Source organism: Macaca nemestrina, chromosome 9 (genome assembly GCF_043159975.1).
Source record: "Macaca nemestrina isolate mMacNem1 chromosome 9, mMacNem.hap1, whole genome shotgun sequence".
Classification (NCBI taxonomy): Eukaryota; Metazoa; Chordata; class Mammalia; order Primates; family Cercopithecidae; genus Macaca; species Macaca nemestrina.
In genome coordinates this window covers 37,525,990-37,540,360 of record NC_092133.1, presented here as the reverse complement: position 1 = coordinate 37,540,360, position 14,371 = coordinate 37,525,990, and the positions used below count along the sequence as shown (strand labels likewise).

General features: G+C 43.3%; 2 protein-coding genes across 3 annotated transcripts in view; one reads left to right on the top strand and one right to left on the bottom strand.

The window, feature by feature from the left end:
• Window positions 1–11,605, bottom strand: part of LOC105478465 (B cell linker) — an 80,129-nt gene extending 68,524 nt beyond the window's left edge. Inside the window, exon 1 of the mRNA XM_011735815.3 lies at window positions 11,348–11,605. Coding sequence (XP_011734117.1) covers window positions 11,348–11,394 — 47 coding nt within the window. The 5' untranslated portion in view covers window positions 11,395–11,605. The remainder of the gene's footprint in view (window positions 1–11,347) is intronic.
• LOC105478462 (zinc finger protein 518A) overlaps window positions 1–14,371 on the top strand; it is a 173,293-nt gene that overhangs the window by 133,068 nt on the left and 25,854 nt on the right. Inside the window, exons 7-8 of one of the 2 annotated variants that reach the window (XR_011607710.1) lie at window positions 2,429–2,483; window positions 3,757–9,914. The exons of the other annotated variant lie outside the window; for it this stretch is intronic. The gene's annotated coding sequence lies outside the window, so the exon portion shown is untranslated. Of the gene's footprint in view, window positions 1–2,428; window positions 2,484–3,756; window positions 9,915–14,371 lie in introns of those variants that run through there. 2 annotated transcript variants of the gene reach the window in all.

Genomic DNA, 14,371 nt, shown 5'->3' with positions numbered 1-14,371 from the left:
GGATACAACACTTTCCTTTCCTTTAGCACATTGGAACGCTTGCTGAACCCTGCCCTCACCGCCCACCTGGCCGAGGTCTTGGGTAAAGGGAAACTTCCTCATAAAACTACATAAAAGCAGACTGCAAAAACCAAAAAAGTTAAGGGAGACTCCTGTGTTCATAGACGACACAGACTCTTGGGTTTGGAAGAACTCCAAGAGGTCATGTCGTTTAGTCTCTTCACTGTGTCTGACTCTGATGTGCTCATTGTTCTGACGAGGTGCTGACAGCTGCACTGTGCCTCTGTTCACCGTCTCTCCTCTACCAGCATAAATATGTGAAACTGACATCTCTTAAATCAAACCAGCTGCCAATAGGTTTGTAAAACCAAGCGACTGATAAGTAGTTCTAATCATGTTTCTGAAAATGCAGTTATACATAATTCCAAAAAATAAAAGTGTCTTAAGAATTTCAATACGTTCTTTTAAAAATTAACTTAATGGGGGAAAAAGGAACTTTGGCTATATCTACATGGCATGATATATATAGTATTGTCATCTACTTGTCCTGGCATCCATTTCTGCAGCTAAAAGCAAAGATATTTCCAGGAAGTAAAGAGTGATTTTGAGGGATGGCATTTCTCATACACTGAAAAAGTTTGACCTAGTTAAATTCTTCTTGGCTCTGAGAAAACAAAGATATTGGAAATGTCTTGTATGTAGGGTAGGGGTGAAAGGAAGCATTGTAATTCATTAAAAGCATCTAAAAATGTTTGTCAATAATACATTTAAATAAAAACTTTGAAACAATATCTTTTTTTTTTTTTTTTTGAGACAGGGTCTCACTCTGTCACCCAGGCCGGAGTACAGTGGCATGATCTCGACTCACTAAAGCCTCAACCTTCCTGGCTCAAGTGATCCTCCCACCTCAGCCTCCTGAGTAGCTGGAACTACAGGCATGTGCCACCATGCCTGGCTAATTTTTTGTACTTTTTGTAGAGACAGGGTTTCGCCACGTTGCCCAGACTGGTCTCAAACTCCTGAGCTCAAGGGCTCTGCCCACGTCGGCCTCCCAGAGTACTGGGATTCCAGGCATGAGCTACTATGCCCGGCCAACAATATCTAATTGGTCAAAAAAATATATAATCATAGATCCCCAAAATACACTCGTTTATAGTAAATATAGGAAATTGTTTAATTATCAAATTTTAAATTGTGGTAAAACACACATAATGTAAAATTCACCATTTCACCCATTTCAAAGTGTACAACTCAGTGACATTTAGTAAATTCACAATATTGTGCAACCACCACCACTAGCTAGTTCCAGAATATTTTCATCACCCCTAAATAAAACCCCAGACCCATGAAGCAGTCATTAGCAATTTCAAAGCAGATTTTTGAAATAATTTACTTTTGAGGTATTTTCGTGAAAGCGTTTGTTTTCCTTATGCTAAGAGCTTGTTAACAGAATTGACCCTAATAGGTAGCATCGGGTATATTAAGCTCAGTTATCTAAGATTGGTTTGGCAACTGTGACGATCTTTGAGTGTGAAGATGATGTGAAATCAGAAGTCCTGCCACGGTAAAAAAGGGAACTTTGACCCTGAACATGCTGTAAAGATCATCTAAAAGCCAAAATCATCATATATATATATATATATATATATGTAGAGAGTTCATTTTTTTCAATGATTTTATATTACATTTGCCATTTTCTTTTTTGAAATTATAGTTCTTATGTTTGTATGTGATTCTCATAGTTATTTACACTAAAATGAAATACTCTTTCCCTCCTGGTATGTTCAATATTGAGTAGGGACATTAATACACTTTTTATGCTTAAAAAATTATTTTTCATACTGAAGCTTTTTATACTTTGAACCAAGTAAGGTTGTAAAATGAAGGGGTAAAAAATGGAATGGGGTTGGGGGTCATTTCACTCTAGGTATGAGCTCAGACTCTCTTGTCTTCTACTCCAAGCACCCTTGGTCATAGCCTCCCTCTGGGGAACTCCCGTTTACTTAGGTGTGGTCTCCCACCTCTGGCCTTTCCCCGCTTCTTATCACCATGTTCCTGAACAATGTTCCATTTATCCAACTAGATTATTGATTGGACCACCTCTGTGGGTGGGTAGGAGAGCTCTCTGCCCCCTTGGTCTGAGTTGGTTATCAGATAAATGAGTCCTGCGTGAGTGCTAGTGACAGATAATGACTCAGTGCCTGAGCCTATTGCACTTAATGATGTTTAATTTTGAACAGAACATTGAGACACTGCGGTATCCCACATAGATGCCTTTCTAACAACACAATCCAGGGCACCAGGGAAACACAGACCAGGAGGGAGGGGGCATTCATTGAGCTCTTACTCCCCAGTATATAGAGGTACTGTTCTAATATCCCTGCTTTGTGTTATATATTATTGAGATATTATTATTCCCATTATTCAGATGAAAAACCTGAGGCTAAAAGGGATTAAATGATCTTCTCAAAGACCACGAGCTGGTAAGTGCAGAGCAAATGTTCAAATCCACGTCTGCCTGATTCTTTCTTTTCAGTAAGACAAAAACAGCTTCCAGGGGCACCTCTTAAAATACCACGTTGGTGCTGTGTGCTTGGTCTGCATATAAGACCAGCTCTGCTCTTCATAATTATAACTCACTCTCAGATTACATGAACGATTGTGGGAGCATTCTTTGCAAAATATATAGCAGTAGGATATCAGACATGCCTGAGTCAGTGTGGAATTCAAGTTTGGGCCTGAAACACACAATTGCCTGAAATACTGACAGCAGGAATCCTCAGAAGGCTTTCTGACTAGTAAGTGACTGCTTTTTTAATTTTAAAACAAATGTCTATGAAAAGCAAAGAACACAGACAAAGCCTGAATGTTACATTGGCCAGTAAATTACACAGGCAGACATGGAGGGGTCATCTAGAGCTTGAACAGGTGACCTGGCCTCCCTGGGCCTCAGGTTTCTCACCTGTGGAATAAAGGGGCTGGAGAGGTGTCCTTTCAGCCCTTGCAAGGCAAATCTCTGTGCTTCTCCATGGAAGCCTGTGTCTCTGCACATTGTAGAAGCAGGCAAGGCCCGAGTCCTCATGGAACCCCGACCAGCACTGGCTACATAATTTCTGGGGCCCAATGTCAAATGAAAATGCAGGGCCCCTTGGTCAAAATTGTTAAGAATTTCAGGACTGCAACAGCAGAGCATTAAACTAAGCACAAGCTCTGAGCACAGGACCCTATGCAACTGTACGGCCACACGCCCAGGAACCTAGCGGACCTGTGCTGCGTGTTCCCTACAATGTGTGAAGGAAGGGAATCTGGAGTAGGTCTGGGGCCCCCAGCCAGCGTGGGAGGCGGGGATGCTCCTGGGGTAATGAGAGCCTTCCTTAGGAAACTGGCCAACAGAGAAGTGTGGCTCAGCAAGCAGTCACGACATGTCCCTCAGGCTGGCTTCTTTGTCTTGCTTTTGAAATAAGCATTGAAATAGCCATGCTGGACTGAGGGAAACGGTCTGTTTGGAGGCCTAAACCATAGTGCTGCAAAAGGGTCATGAAAACATCACGTTAAAAAATAAGGTTGCAGGTGTAGCTTCCAGTGGACTCCCTTTCGGAAGGGAGGTGAAGGCAGGAGAGGTAGGAAAAGGTGGTGAGATAAGGAGGAGGAGGGGCTTGTGGGGAGGGCTCTTTATGCAGGAACAGACAGCCCTCAGCTGTGGAACGAAGCACAGGGAGGAAGGAGGTGAAGTCAGACTTTCTTGCTCATTGCTAGATGGAGACAAATATGCCGGTAATGAGGAGGCTCGACACACAGTCAAGAGGAGCAACCTGCTGAGAGGGTTTCCACTGCAGCAGCCAACCCCAGTGTCCAGTGTCAGCCCAACATAAAAGCCGCTTCCCTACAGCCGTGCTGGGGAACCCTGAGGTCATGTGGGACCTAGAGGATGGCAGCCAGCGTCACACTTCAGGGTTCTCTGCTCCCTTGATCTGGAGCAGGGACTTGGGTGGAGGCTGGAATTCCACCCCATCAGCAGGTGAGGCCCATTTCTGGAGCAACAGGTGAATCATACTCTTAATTCCTAATAATGTGCGTGGTTCCTAGGGGCCTAGGAAGCCCAGCATAAACGTGGAATGAAAAACCTAAGGCTGTCTTTGAGTGTTTAAACCTCAACATCTGACAGAGCAAACACAGAGAAGCAAGGTCACCCTAAAGAAGCAGAATGTCCCCAAATCTATGAGATTTAAGGGGGACCTGATGGAATGTAATCACCAATTCAGAGACACAGGGTGTCCAATGGGAGGCAGTTGCGGTACCTCCCTGACCTCCATTCTGCAGAGATGGAGTCTTGGTTAGGTGGACTTAAAAGGCTTCCTTAGTGAGGCTCTATCTACAGTGGGCAAAAGCACCGCAGCCCTGCAAGCCTGCAGGCAGGATTACCCAAGAGCCTTGGGCATCTGACATTACAACAGAGAGCACAGGCTCTTCTGAGCACAGGACCCTGGGTCCCTCACATAGACCTCCTCTCATCGTTCCCAATATGCAGAACAATCACACAAAGCATTTCCTGAGATCCAGATGCAATCAAAACCAATTTAAAGAGTTATTTTGGAGAGGGGCAGGGGAGACATAGAAATGCTCAATAGAGCTGGAAAAAAAGTCTTCAATGAAAAAGACTGAACCCCTAAAACCTACCCATCAGTTTCAAAAAAATATATACACACTGGCCACAGGGAGACCAGACAAGACAGGGTGAATCCTGCTCCAGAAACTCTCCCAGCTCATGGAAGAATTATTCCAAATACATGCCTCTTGGACACTGCCACCGAATTTTCATATATAACCAGGAAGATTAAAGGATGGACAAGCAAACGGATTTCATCTCTCCTCCACCAGCTGCTTTGTCTTTTATCCAATGTCTTCAGGCAACGTATTCTGCTACAGGACAAGCACAGTGTGTGCACCTCTGTCCAGAATTTGGCCTTATTATTATTATTGTTATTGAGACATGGTCTCATTCTTTCACCAGGCTGTAGTGCAGTGGCACGATCTTGGCTCATTGCAACCTCAGCCTCCTGGGCCATCCTCCCATCTCAGCCTCCTAAGTAGCTGGGACTACAGATGCATGCCACCACACCAGACTGTTAATTTTTTTTTTTTTTTTTTTTTTTGGTAGAGATGGGTGTCTTGTTATGTTGACCCGGCTGGTCTTGAACTTCTGGCTCCAAGCAATCCTCCTGCCTCAGCCTCCTAAGGTGCTGGGATTACAGGCATGACTCACTATACCCAGCCAGAATTTGACCACTGGATCAGACTCACCAGCCCTTGAATTTCTTAATGGCTGTGTTATCACATAATATGCTTTTTACCTCAACATTAAGAATTTCCACTCAAGATTTGCTCAGTCTACTTGAAGAAGTGGAAACAGACTATTTATTCCAAGATGATCTTATGTCTGGAAATCTTTTCCTACTCTCACTTTTCTATCCAGGAGAGAGCAACTTATACCTCAGTGGTGCATATAGTTCATGGGATCTAGTTTTGTTTGACACAACTTTTTAAAAGGAACAACAAATTGAAATGCAGGCCTAAGGATTTATTGCCCCTCCTCTAGGCACTCCCTCACCCAAACCATCCCAGACAGGAAACCCAGTGTGATGTGAGCGAAGACCACAACAATGGCAAAGATATGTATTGCCTGTTCTGAACTTTAAATACATATTGTCACTATAAGCAAATAGAAATGAATATTTGCTTACTGTTCTGAAGAGAACATTCTACTTAGTCTGACTCGGGGTTTCTCAGCAGTGGCACTATGGACATTTTGGGCCAGCTGATTCTTTGTTGTGGAGACTGCCCTGTACAATGTAGGATGTTTAGCAGCATCCTTGGGGGCTAACTACTAGTGTCTGTAACACTCCCCAGTTGTGACAACCAAATGTTCCCTAGGAGACAAAATTGTCCCTGATGGAGAACCATTGATCGAAATGATCCAACTGTATCTTGCGGGAGGCTGGGGAAGAATGCTTCTGTGGAGTCTATTAAGAAGCCAAAGAAAGCCAAGTGTTTTCATTTCCCTAGAACAAGCTATCCTTTAATTTCTGTCTCCCTTTTTTTCTTACTCATGTAAGGCCTTATTTGAAAATGAACCAAACTGATAAATTCTCCAAAGAACAGATGGGGTTAAATCATCTGTAGGGAGAAAACAAGAGCTCATCTGTAAACATGTGCCTGAAGAATTTGGCACAAGCCCAGTGCCCTTCAATCCAGTAATCTAGGAGGCAGGGCTGGAAAATAACTGTGATTTCGTCCTTGGAAACCTAATTGATTGTATCATAGTCCATTTGGAAACATGTTATGTGAAGAGAAAGGTGTGGTTCAGCCATGGTACACAATCATTGGATCCAGAAGAGAGGTTCCTCGGACATGTGGACTCTGGTTTAGGGTTTTCCTGACATAGCCATGCCTGGAGTGGGTGAGGAAGTTGCCTTGCGTTTTCTTGACTGATGACTCTGAAGTCCACTCGCACTAAGCCAGTTTCTGGCAACGTGGCTTCCATGCGGCTTGCCCACAGGAAGAAAGAACCCTTTCCAGCTGCTCTGGGTAGTCCATCAATCGGTATGGTGCAAGATGGCCCAGTTGAGTGGCTTCTCAGCCAACAGGAAGCAGGTAGGCAGTGTGAGGAGGATGGGAAACCGAACTGTCCAGGAAGTGGATCTAATCTCCACCACTAGATGCTGTGCCTCCTGACTGCAGCTCCCCACTCTGCTTGCCACCCCAATTAAAAGGAGTTGGAACCACATACATGAAGAAGAAGAGAGATAGCAGATGGCCACTCAGCATGGGTGGGTTGAGGTACTGGTGGTTGTGTTTGCTTTTTATTGACTTGGTGTACTGACTAAGTGGCAAATACTCTTCTGGGAACTTCAGTCCATGTTGTCTCACTTGGTCTTCACACAAGCCTGTGAGGAAGGCATCTCTAGTTTCGTTTGACAGCTGGGAAAACTGAGGTGCAGAGAAACTGAATGGCTTCAGGATTTATAGCTAGTAACTGGCCATTAGAATCAGCCCTGTTGGGCCCCAATGACATGGTCCTTCTAAATGTATCAATAAATATTTCCTGAAAGTCCTGAGATAAAATGATAGCCTTTGAGAATTTAACATATGTCAAACGTGGTCTCTGTGCTTAAAGGATCATAGCATCAGAACTGAGAGGGACTTTGGGAAATGTTCTCATTTTGTAGTTTGAACCAAACAAACGTAGGGTACATGGGGGAGCTGAGAACCTATCCTGGATGTTGTAGAAGAAAAGGAAAGAAAAGGCATATATGGAAGAGCCATAAAGAAAACCTGCAGGGTGTGGTAGGTGAGTGGGTGTCAGTTGAGGTGGAGAGGGAAGGGTGAGTCAGTGTGAGGGCTGATGAGGATACCATCGACCAAAACAGGGAGGATCTGAGAGGCAGCTAGTTGTGGAAAGGTGAAAAGAAGGTGAATTTGTTTCTGAAGAACTGAACCAGAAAAATCAAGGAACTAAAAATTCTAGTTGAAAACTCCAAGCCCTGAGAAGAGAAGGCATGTCTCAGAATCCATCAAATAGGGTCTCAGTGAGACCCCTACCAGGAAGACCCAGACACCCACGGTAGGGCTCTGTCATGCTTAACATTATTAGTCACTTAGATGAAGGCAGAGAAGGAATGTTTGTCACATCTGCAGTCCATGCAAAGCCAAGTGTCACAGATGTCAGAATCAATAGACAAAATAGTCAACATAGCTAGAAAGAAGAAATTGAACCAACATGAAACTTATCAGGGATCAATGGAAAGTCCCTGTTTATCTTCAGAAAATCAATTATACAGCTATAGAATTAGAATAACAACAGTAATGATATTAATAGCTACTGTTTTAAAAATCCAATAATCACTATATGCCAGTTGCTTCACAGAAAAATTTGTTTAAACCTTACAATAGCCCTATGACGTTGGTACTGTTATTATTGTCTTTATCTTACAAGTGAGGAAACCAAGGAGATTAGGCAATCTTGCCTAAAATCACATAAACCTTGATTTTTCTAACGGAAAAATGCCATACTCTTTAACCAATAAGATAACTGGGGAGACCCGATTTGACCACACTTGTGTCAAAGACCTTTTCTAGTTGTAAAAATGGGCAGGTACGTGTTTGTTTATGCTACAAAGAAAAATACACAAGCACAGATGATGAGTCAATTGGGAGATTATTAAAAACTAAACATTTCATTTTCAAGTTAGTTTTACTAATTTGAAAAGGAATATTTGCAAAGTGATTCAGGATTGTAAATTTTGAAATGTTCCCCTAGAAGGGTGAAATTTTTATGATCATAGGAATGTTTACTGTGGAACGATTGAGAACCCAGGTCTAGCCGGGTTTCTGATGATATCTTTACCTCATACAAGTAAGGGAAAATCATGGCTAGGAATCAACTAAGAGACTCTGAGTGTCTATGGACTCCAACTAACAGAGAAGCCTACTGTAGCAGTGCCTCGGTGGGAGCAAAAACATGAGAATCTGTGCTCACACCTCTCTGTGGTCACAAGCAACTTAGCCATCTCGCCTATCTCTATTCTGATACAGCAGAAACTCTCAAGGTGATGACCCATCCCCAAATGGGTTCATCCAGAACATTCCCTTTCTCCTTCATTTTGAGAATTCCTTGTCTCCTTCCAATCCTGCATGACCTCCTTTCCTTGGATGACTCTGCTTCCCCTCTCCTTCTAGTAATTCCTTCTTCTCTACTCTCTTTTCAGTCCTGGGAATATACTCCCTGGATCAAGGTCATTCCTTTCAGTTCCCTGGATGAACACTCACTGTCTTTCTATTTTTGTGGCTAAGAATTTGAGCAAATTCTCACCTAAGCCTAAGAGTATAAACATAACTGTCCACTTTTGCTGTCGTCTGGTGCCAAATAATTATGTTGTTAATCAACCTCCAGAATTGATGTCAACCAGTCAGGATAGAGGACACAAATCACAGGAGGCAAGTATTTCATCTATTAACTGCTCAGCATCCCAGCTATCTAATTATGGAAAAGAGTTAAGATGGTGCTTCGAGCCCATTTAATTTACAATTTCATTTCTTTGAAAAGTTCCACGTCAGCAGTGTACATTTTATCACAACGTGATGATTCTATAAAGACAACTGAGTGATCAAGTGGGAAAAAAGTTACTTTTATGTAAGCAGATGAGTGTAGTATATGATTATCCGTGATATAATTTTGGTTTTCTATTCCATAATCTATGGTTGTATATTGCCCATCAACTGCTCTGTGATCAAGCTGGACTTTGTCCCAAAGGGAGGAATCATAAAATGATTTAAGTTCTAGCACCTTTACTTAAATTCCCATCTGGATTCCCTGAAAGAGAATACGTCTCTGTATAGTTCTACATTATGATATATGTCTGAAAAAAACATTTGGAATCCTCCTGTTCATTCAGAGGAGGGTACCTAGTTAGTTTCTTTGCCACGTCTTTCTTCCCTCTCTTTCCCTCTTCCTTCTCACTGCTGTGCCCCAAGTCCAGCAGCCCTGGATGCTTGGGTTACTTAAGCGCCCCTCCCTCCCAACAGATCCCTGCCTCCAGTGTCCCTCTCACTCCAACACATCCTACCAGACTCCCTTAAGCCTGCTGTCATGACATCACTAACAGCATAACCTGTTCTCCAACACTCCCTATGGTTAGGGCCCTCACCACCCTTTGCAACCTGGACCCGCCCTATGTGTCCAATTATACCAGGACCTTCAGGTCCTACATGCCCTACTCTATAGTTTCCGCTAGACAGAAAACTTTCCTCACCATCCCACAAATGGACCGTATGTGTGTTAAGCTTTGAGTGACAGCCTCTGTATTTCCTCCCTCCCAGCACATACATGTTTCCTCCAATTCTCCAGTATTTTATAATTTTACCCACCTCTCAAAGCCTACCTCTTAAATTATCTTCTCTGTGAAACCTCCTCCTGCTACTCTAATTCTCTTCTTACATTCCTTCAGTCACTTACAGCTTCTATTGTATCATCCCTGCCCCTCATGAGGGTGTAGCTATTTGAGACCAAGGGCAAGAATGAGGTGCCTTCCTGTCCCGTCAGTGCTGATCACACAGCAGAACTCAACAGCATGTTCTTGAAATGGTTGAATGCAGTTGATACTGCCTACTGATCCCAGATCATTGGTGCATATCACATTACCTTTTACCAAGCACCTCCTAGGCATAAGACCTGTATTCTAGTGTGAAGGGCTGTCCCTCTGCCAATTCCAGACTTTCTCTTAAATATTGTCTCAAAAGCTTCAATTCTCTGGCTCCTTGTTATCTGGGATTACTTGTCTGCTACACGTGTCACATCACCCCCTGAACATTTGGCTCAGTTCCGATATGTAGTCAGAATAGAAAACACTCCCTGAATGGAGGGGAACATCACACATCGGGGCCTGTCAGGGAGTTGGGGGCCAGGGGAGGGAGAGCATTAGGAGAAATACTGAATGTAGATGACGGGTTGATGGGTGCAGCAAACCACCATGGGACATGTATACCTATGTAATAAACCTGCACCTTCTGCACATGTACCCCAGAACTTAAAAGTATAATAATAATTTTTTAAAAACTGTTAAAAAATGTGGGAAAAAAACCCCACTCCCTGAACTTTAAAAGTTCCAGTCTCTGAAAGCCATGATGCCATTACAATGAGACAAAAAGACGACCTTCAAAAGCAAAATTTGGGGAAGTTGTCTTTTCCATAGCTCCTTGACTCATGCCCGTGGGGCCGCTTCTGGTTTATTCCTTTTTAAGAGGCTTGTTATAGATCATTGTTACGTTGACATGAGGGTGTTGGAATGACAGATCTAATCCCCCCAAAACACACTTGTAATATACACCCACAAAATAAATGAGACAATAAAACAATGAATAACAAATGCTTACAGCTATCCTTAAAATTAAATAGTAACCTGCAATAAAATGGGTGAGGACTCAGTTTAGAGAAACCCTTCCTTAGAAAAGTTGGTTGCACTCAGACTCTGAACGTTGACCTTCAGTAGAATCTAAGCCCTTGGTATTTCTGTTTTATTATCTTTCCAAAGCTTCATACTTTATTGTAAGAGGTAGCTAAAGCAAGTCTCTCTTGTTCCTACACATTTCTTTAAGAACTCAGTCCACTTCCCTATAGCAAGTGCCACCCAATGCTTTCCCTAAAAGCTCAGTCCACTTCCCTATAGTAAGTGCCACCCACTGGAAACTAGCAAAGCATTCCAGGATTTCAGTATTTCTGAGATGCCATAAGAGCATTGGGGGAAAAAAAAGGAGATGAAGAAGGGTAAGTATTGGGTGGGGAAAATCTTACCTCAACTTCTGACTGGCGGGGACGGTTATTTTATTAAGCTTGTCCATTCTGTTTGGTAATTGTAAGAGACACGAATAAGTGTCCAGTGGTCACGTCAGCAGTTCCTGGCCCTCCTAAGGAGCAGCATGGTAAGCCTCTGGTCTCAAGGGTTCCGGCCACTCAAGTCTGACTTCTGAGAGTGCAGGCTGCTGGCAAACACCCCTGCTCTAGGGAGAAGTAAAACTTGCCCGAGCACATAGTCAAGTTTCATGTTTCTACATAATCATGTGATCTGGATAGCCAGCCAGCTTGATGATTACTCCACGTTCTGTAAACTTTAATAGTGAAACCTACTGGGCATGCAAATTTCTTTCCAGCTGCTTTCTTTTACAATCAGATTTGTAACAAGGTTGGGACAAGTTTCTGGCTGGTCACTACTTCCTGTTTGTCCCAAACACATCTAGTCTGTTTCCAGCAGGTGCATGCTATAACTGGGAACTTCCTGGGCTCAAGGAAAAGAAGAGTAATCAAGTCCATCTGAACCTCTCTTGGAGACTTTCTGCTTATTTGCATAAAGTCATGGATAAGCTTTTTCTACTTATAGAACCATTATATAAAAATGGCATTTTTGTGCTTTTCCCTCCCCGCCCCTGATGCGAGCAATATGTTTAAAAATAAATATCAGGGTGGCAGTGACATGGTGGTAACAGTTTACTCGGATAATTAGAGTCTCTCTTTTTCTGGAGCTCTATTTAAAATGGGATGGGCAATTCTCTGTTCATCTGCGGGTAGGGATGGGTGACCCAGGAAAGGGGAGATGAACTCTGTCGTAAGATGTGCAGCCTCCTTATTGCCTGGTAGAGTCAGGAGTTACCTTGCCGATAGCCAGATGCTTTCAAACAAACCAGGATGTACCCAAAAGTCAGATGAGAACAAATCTAACAGTTTCACAACAGTGCAATTCCTACATCAGGCCATTCTGAAGTCCTAAAAGCAGAATGCCACTCCCCTCCTTGCATTTGCCTCTTCCTGTCCTGTCCACCGCTTGCTCATCACAGCCAGTGACACGCCAGACACGAGGCCATCTCAAGCTCAGACAGGTGGGGTGAGGTTGGGAGGAGGGAACCATACCTGTAGGGGCTGAACGTATTCAGAGAACTCTACTTCCCTCCTGGAAGACTTGACATTTCCTTCTGCCTAATCTGAAACATGCTGATTTATCTGTTGTTTAAAGAGCAGCCTGCAGTCTAGGGTCAGGGAGGAAGAAAATGGGAGGAACTTTTTGTTCCTGGACATACTTTTTTGCAGCCATCGAGAATGCCCTGCTCACTCTTGTGGAATAAAGTACACATTTCCAACATTTATCAAGGGAACCAGTCTTCTCTTGGGTCAGAAGAATACACAGCAGGACAAAGTAAAGGGCTCTCAGTTACCTCTCCTGTTGTAGACCCAAGATCTGACTGAAGACAGTGGGGAAAGAGGAGAAGACAGAAAAGGGAAAGGAGGTGGAGGAAGAGGAGGAGGAGGAAGAAGCAGAGGAAGAGGAGACAGGAGGAGGAGGAGAAGGAAGAGTGGCAATGGCAGAGGTGGAAACCATGGATGAATTTCTTCCCTCCTGTGCCTCTTCTTTGCACAAATGGATGTTCTGTCTTTCTCCAGGTAACCTTGATTATTCACATTCATCACTGCCTATGAATTTCTGGTTTGACCAGATGTTTAGGAGCAGAATCTTCAGAGCTGTTGAAGGGTGGGGCCCTTCTGCTTGGCCAGGCCACTGACTTGGCCAGGCCAGCAAGAGAGCAGACAATGTTGCATGAGAAAAATGCAAGTGTTTGTCTCCTGCCATCATTCATTTTCCCCCATCTGGCTGCTCAATTTTCTTGTAGTACATCCTGAAGGAGCTCTAGACCCTGCCTCCTGCTCTCCCATAGTTCCTAACTGAAAGAAACAAGTAGACTAGGATGGTAGAGGCACAGACGATGTCATCAAAGATCAGGAAATTCAGGCTTCACTGAATAAGATGATAATAGTCAGCTCGTCCTTTCTGAATTATTGTAAAATGCACCCCATAAGTCACTTGACTTTTCTCTCCACCAACAACTTTGCTCAACACCTGGCTGACAACTTCATATTTCCCCAGAGAAAAAGACCAGAGGCAAAGGTTACACTTCTGCTTTTTCTTTTTACAGCCACTTGTCTTTCTTCTTTTTACTGTATTTAGTCTAACATGATGAAAATGAGAGACTGTGTTTCCAGACTGGACATTTTGCCCCATGTGAAGTGCAGTGTGACAGCCTAATGTTCCAGGCCTGCCACAACTGCTTTGGCTTCTAAGTTGCTCCATGACTAAATGAAAATTTTAAATTATTTGACTCTAATTTTGAAGTAGGGAAAACCTTTTTTTTTTTTCTTTTTGAGACGAAATCTCACTCTGTCACCCAGGCTGGAGTGCAATGGTGCAATCTTGGCTCACTGCAAGCTCCGCCTCCCTGGTTCATGCCATTCTGCCTCAGCCTCCCAAGTAGCTGGGACTACAAACACCCACTACCACGCCTGGCTAATTTTTTGTAGTTTTTAGTAGAGACGGGATTTCACCGTGTTAGCCAGGATGGTCTCAATCTCCTGACTTCATGATTCACCTGCCTCGGCCTCCCAAAGTGCTGGGATTACAGGCGTGAGCCACCGCGCATGGCCAGGGAAAACCTTTTTAAGCAAAACACAAAAAGGAAAAATGCGATAAATCTAGATATATATAAATTTAAGCTTTTATGTGACAAATGCACCATAAATGAAAGTTAAAATACAAATGACAGGCCCCCATAACTGGATAACCAAGAAGGTTAAAGCAAAGATGGAAACTGATGATACCAAGTCTTAGCTGGTAACTTATAAAAGGAATGAGACCACACAACGTGGTTCCACAGCGCACACAGAACAACATACCATGAAAAACCATGTAGACCTCAAGATCGGTCTACATAGCACAGCGGACATAGAAATTAATGAATCACTAGATTCACAGATGAGAAATTGACAATCCCAACC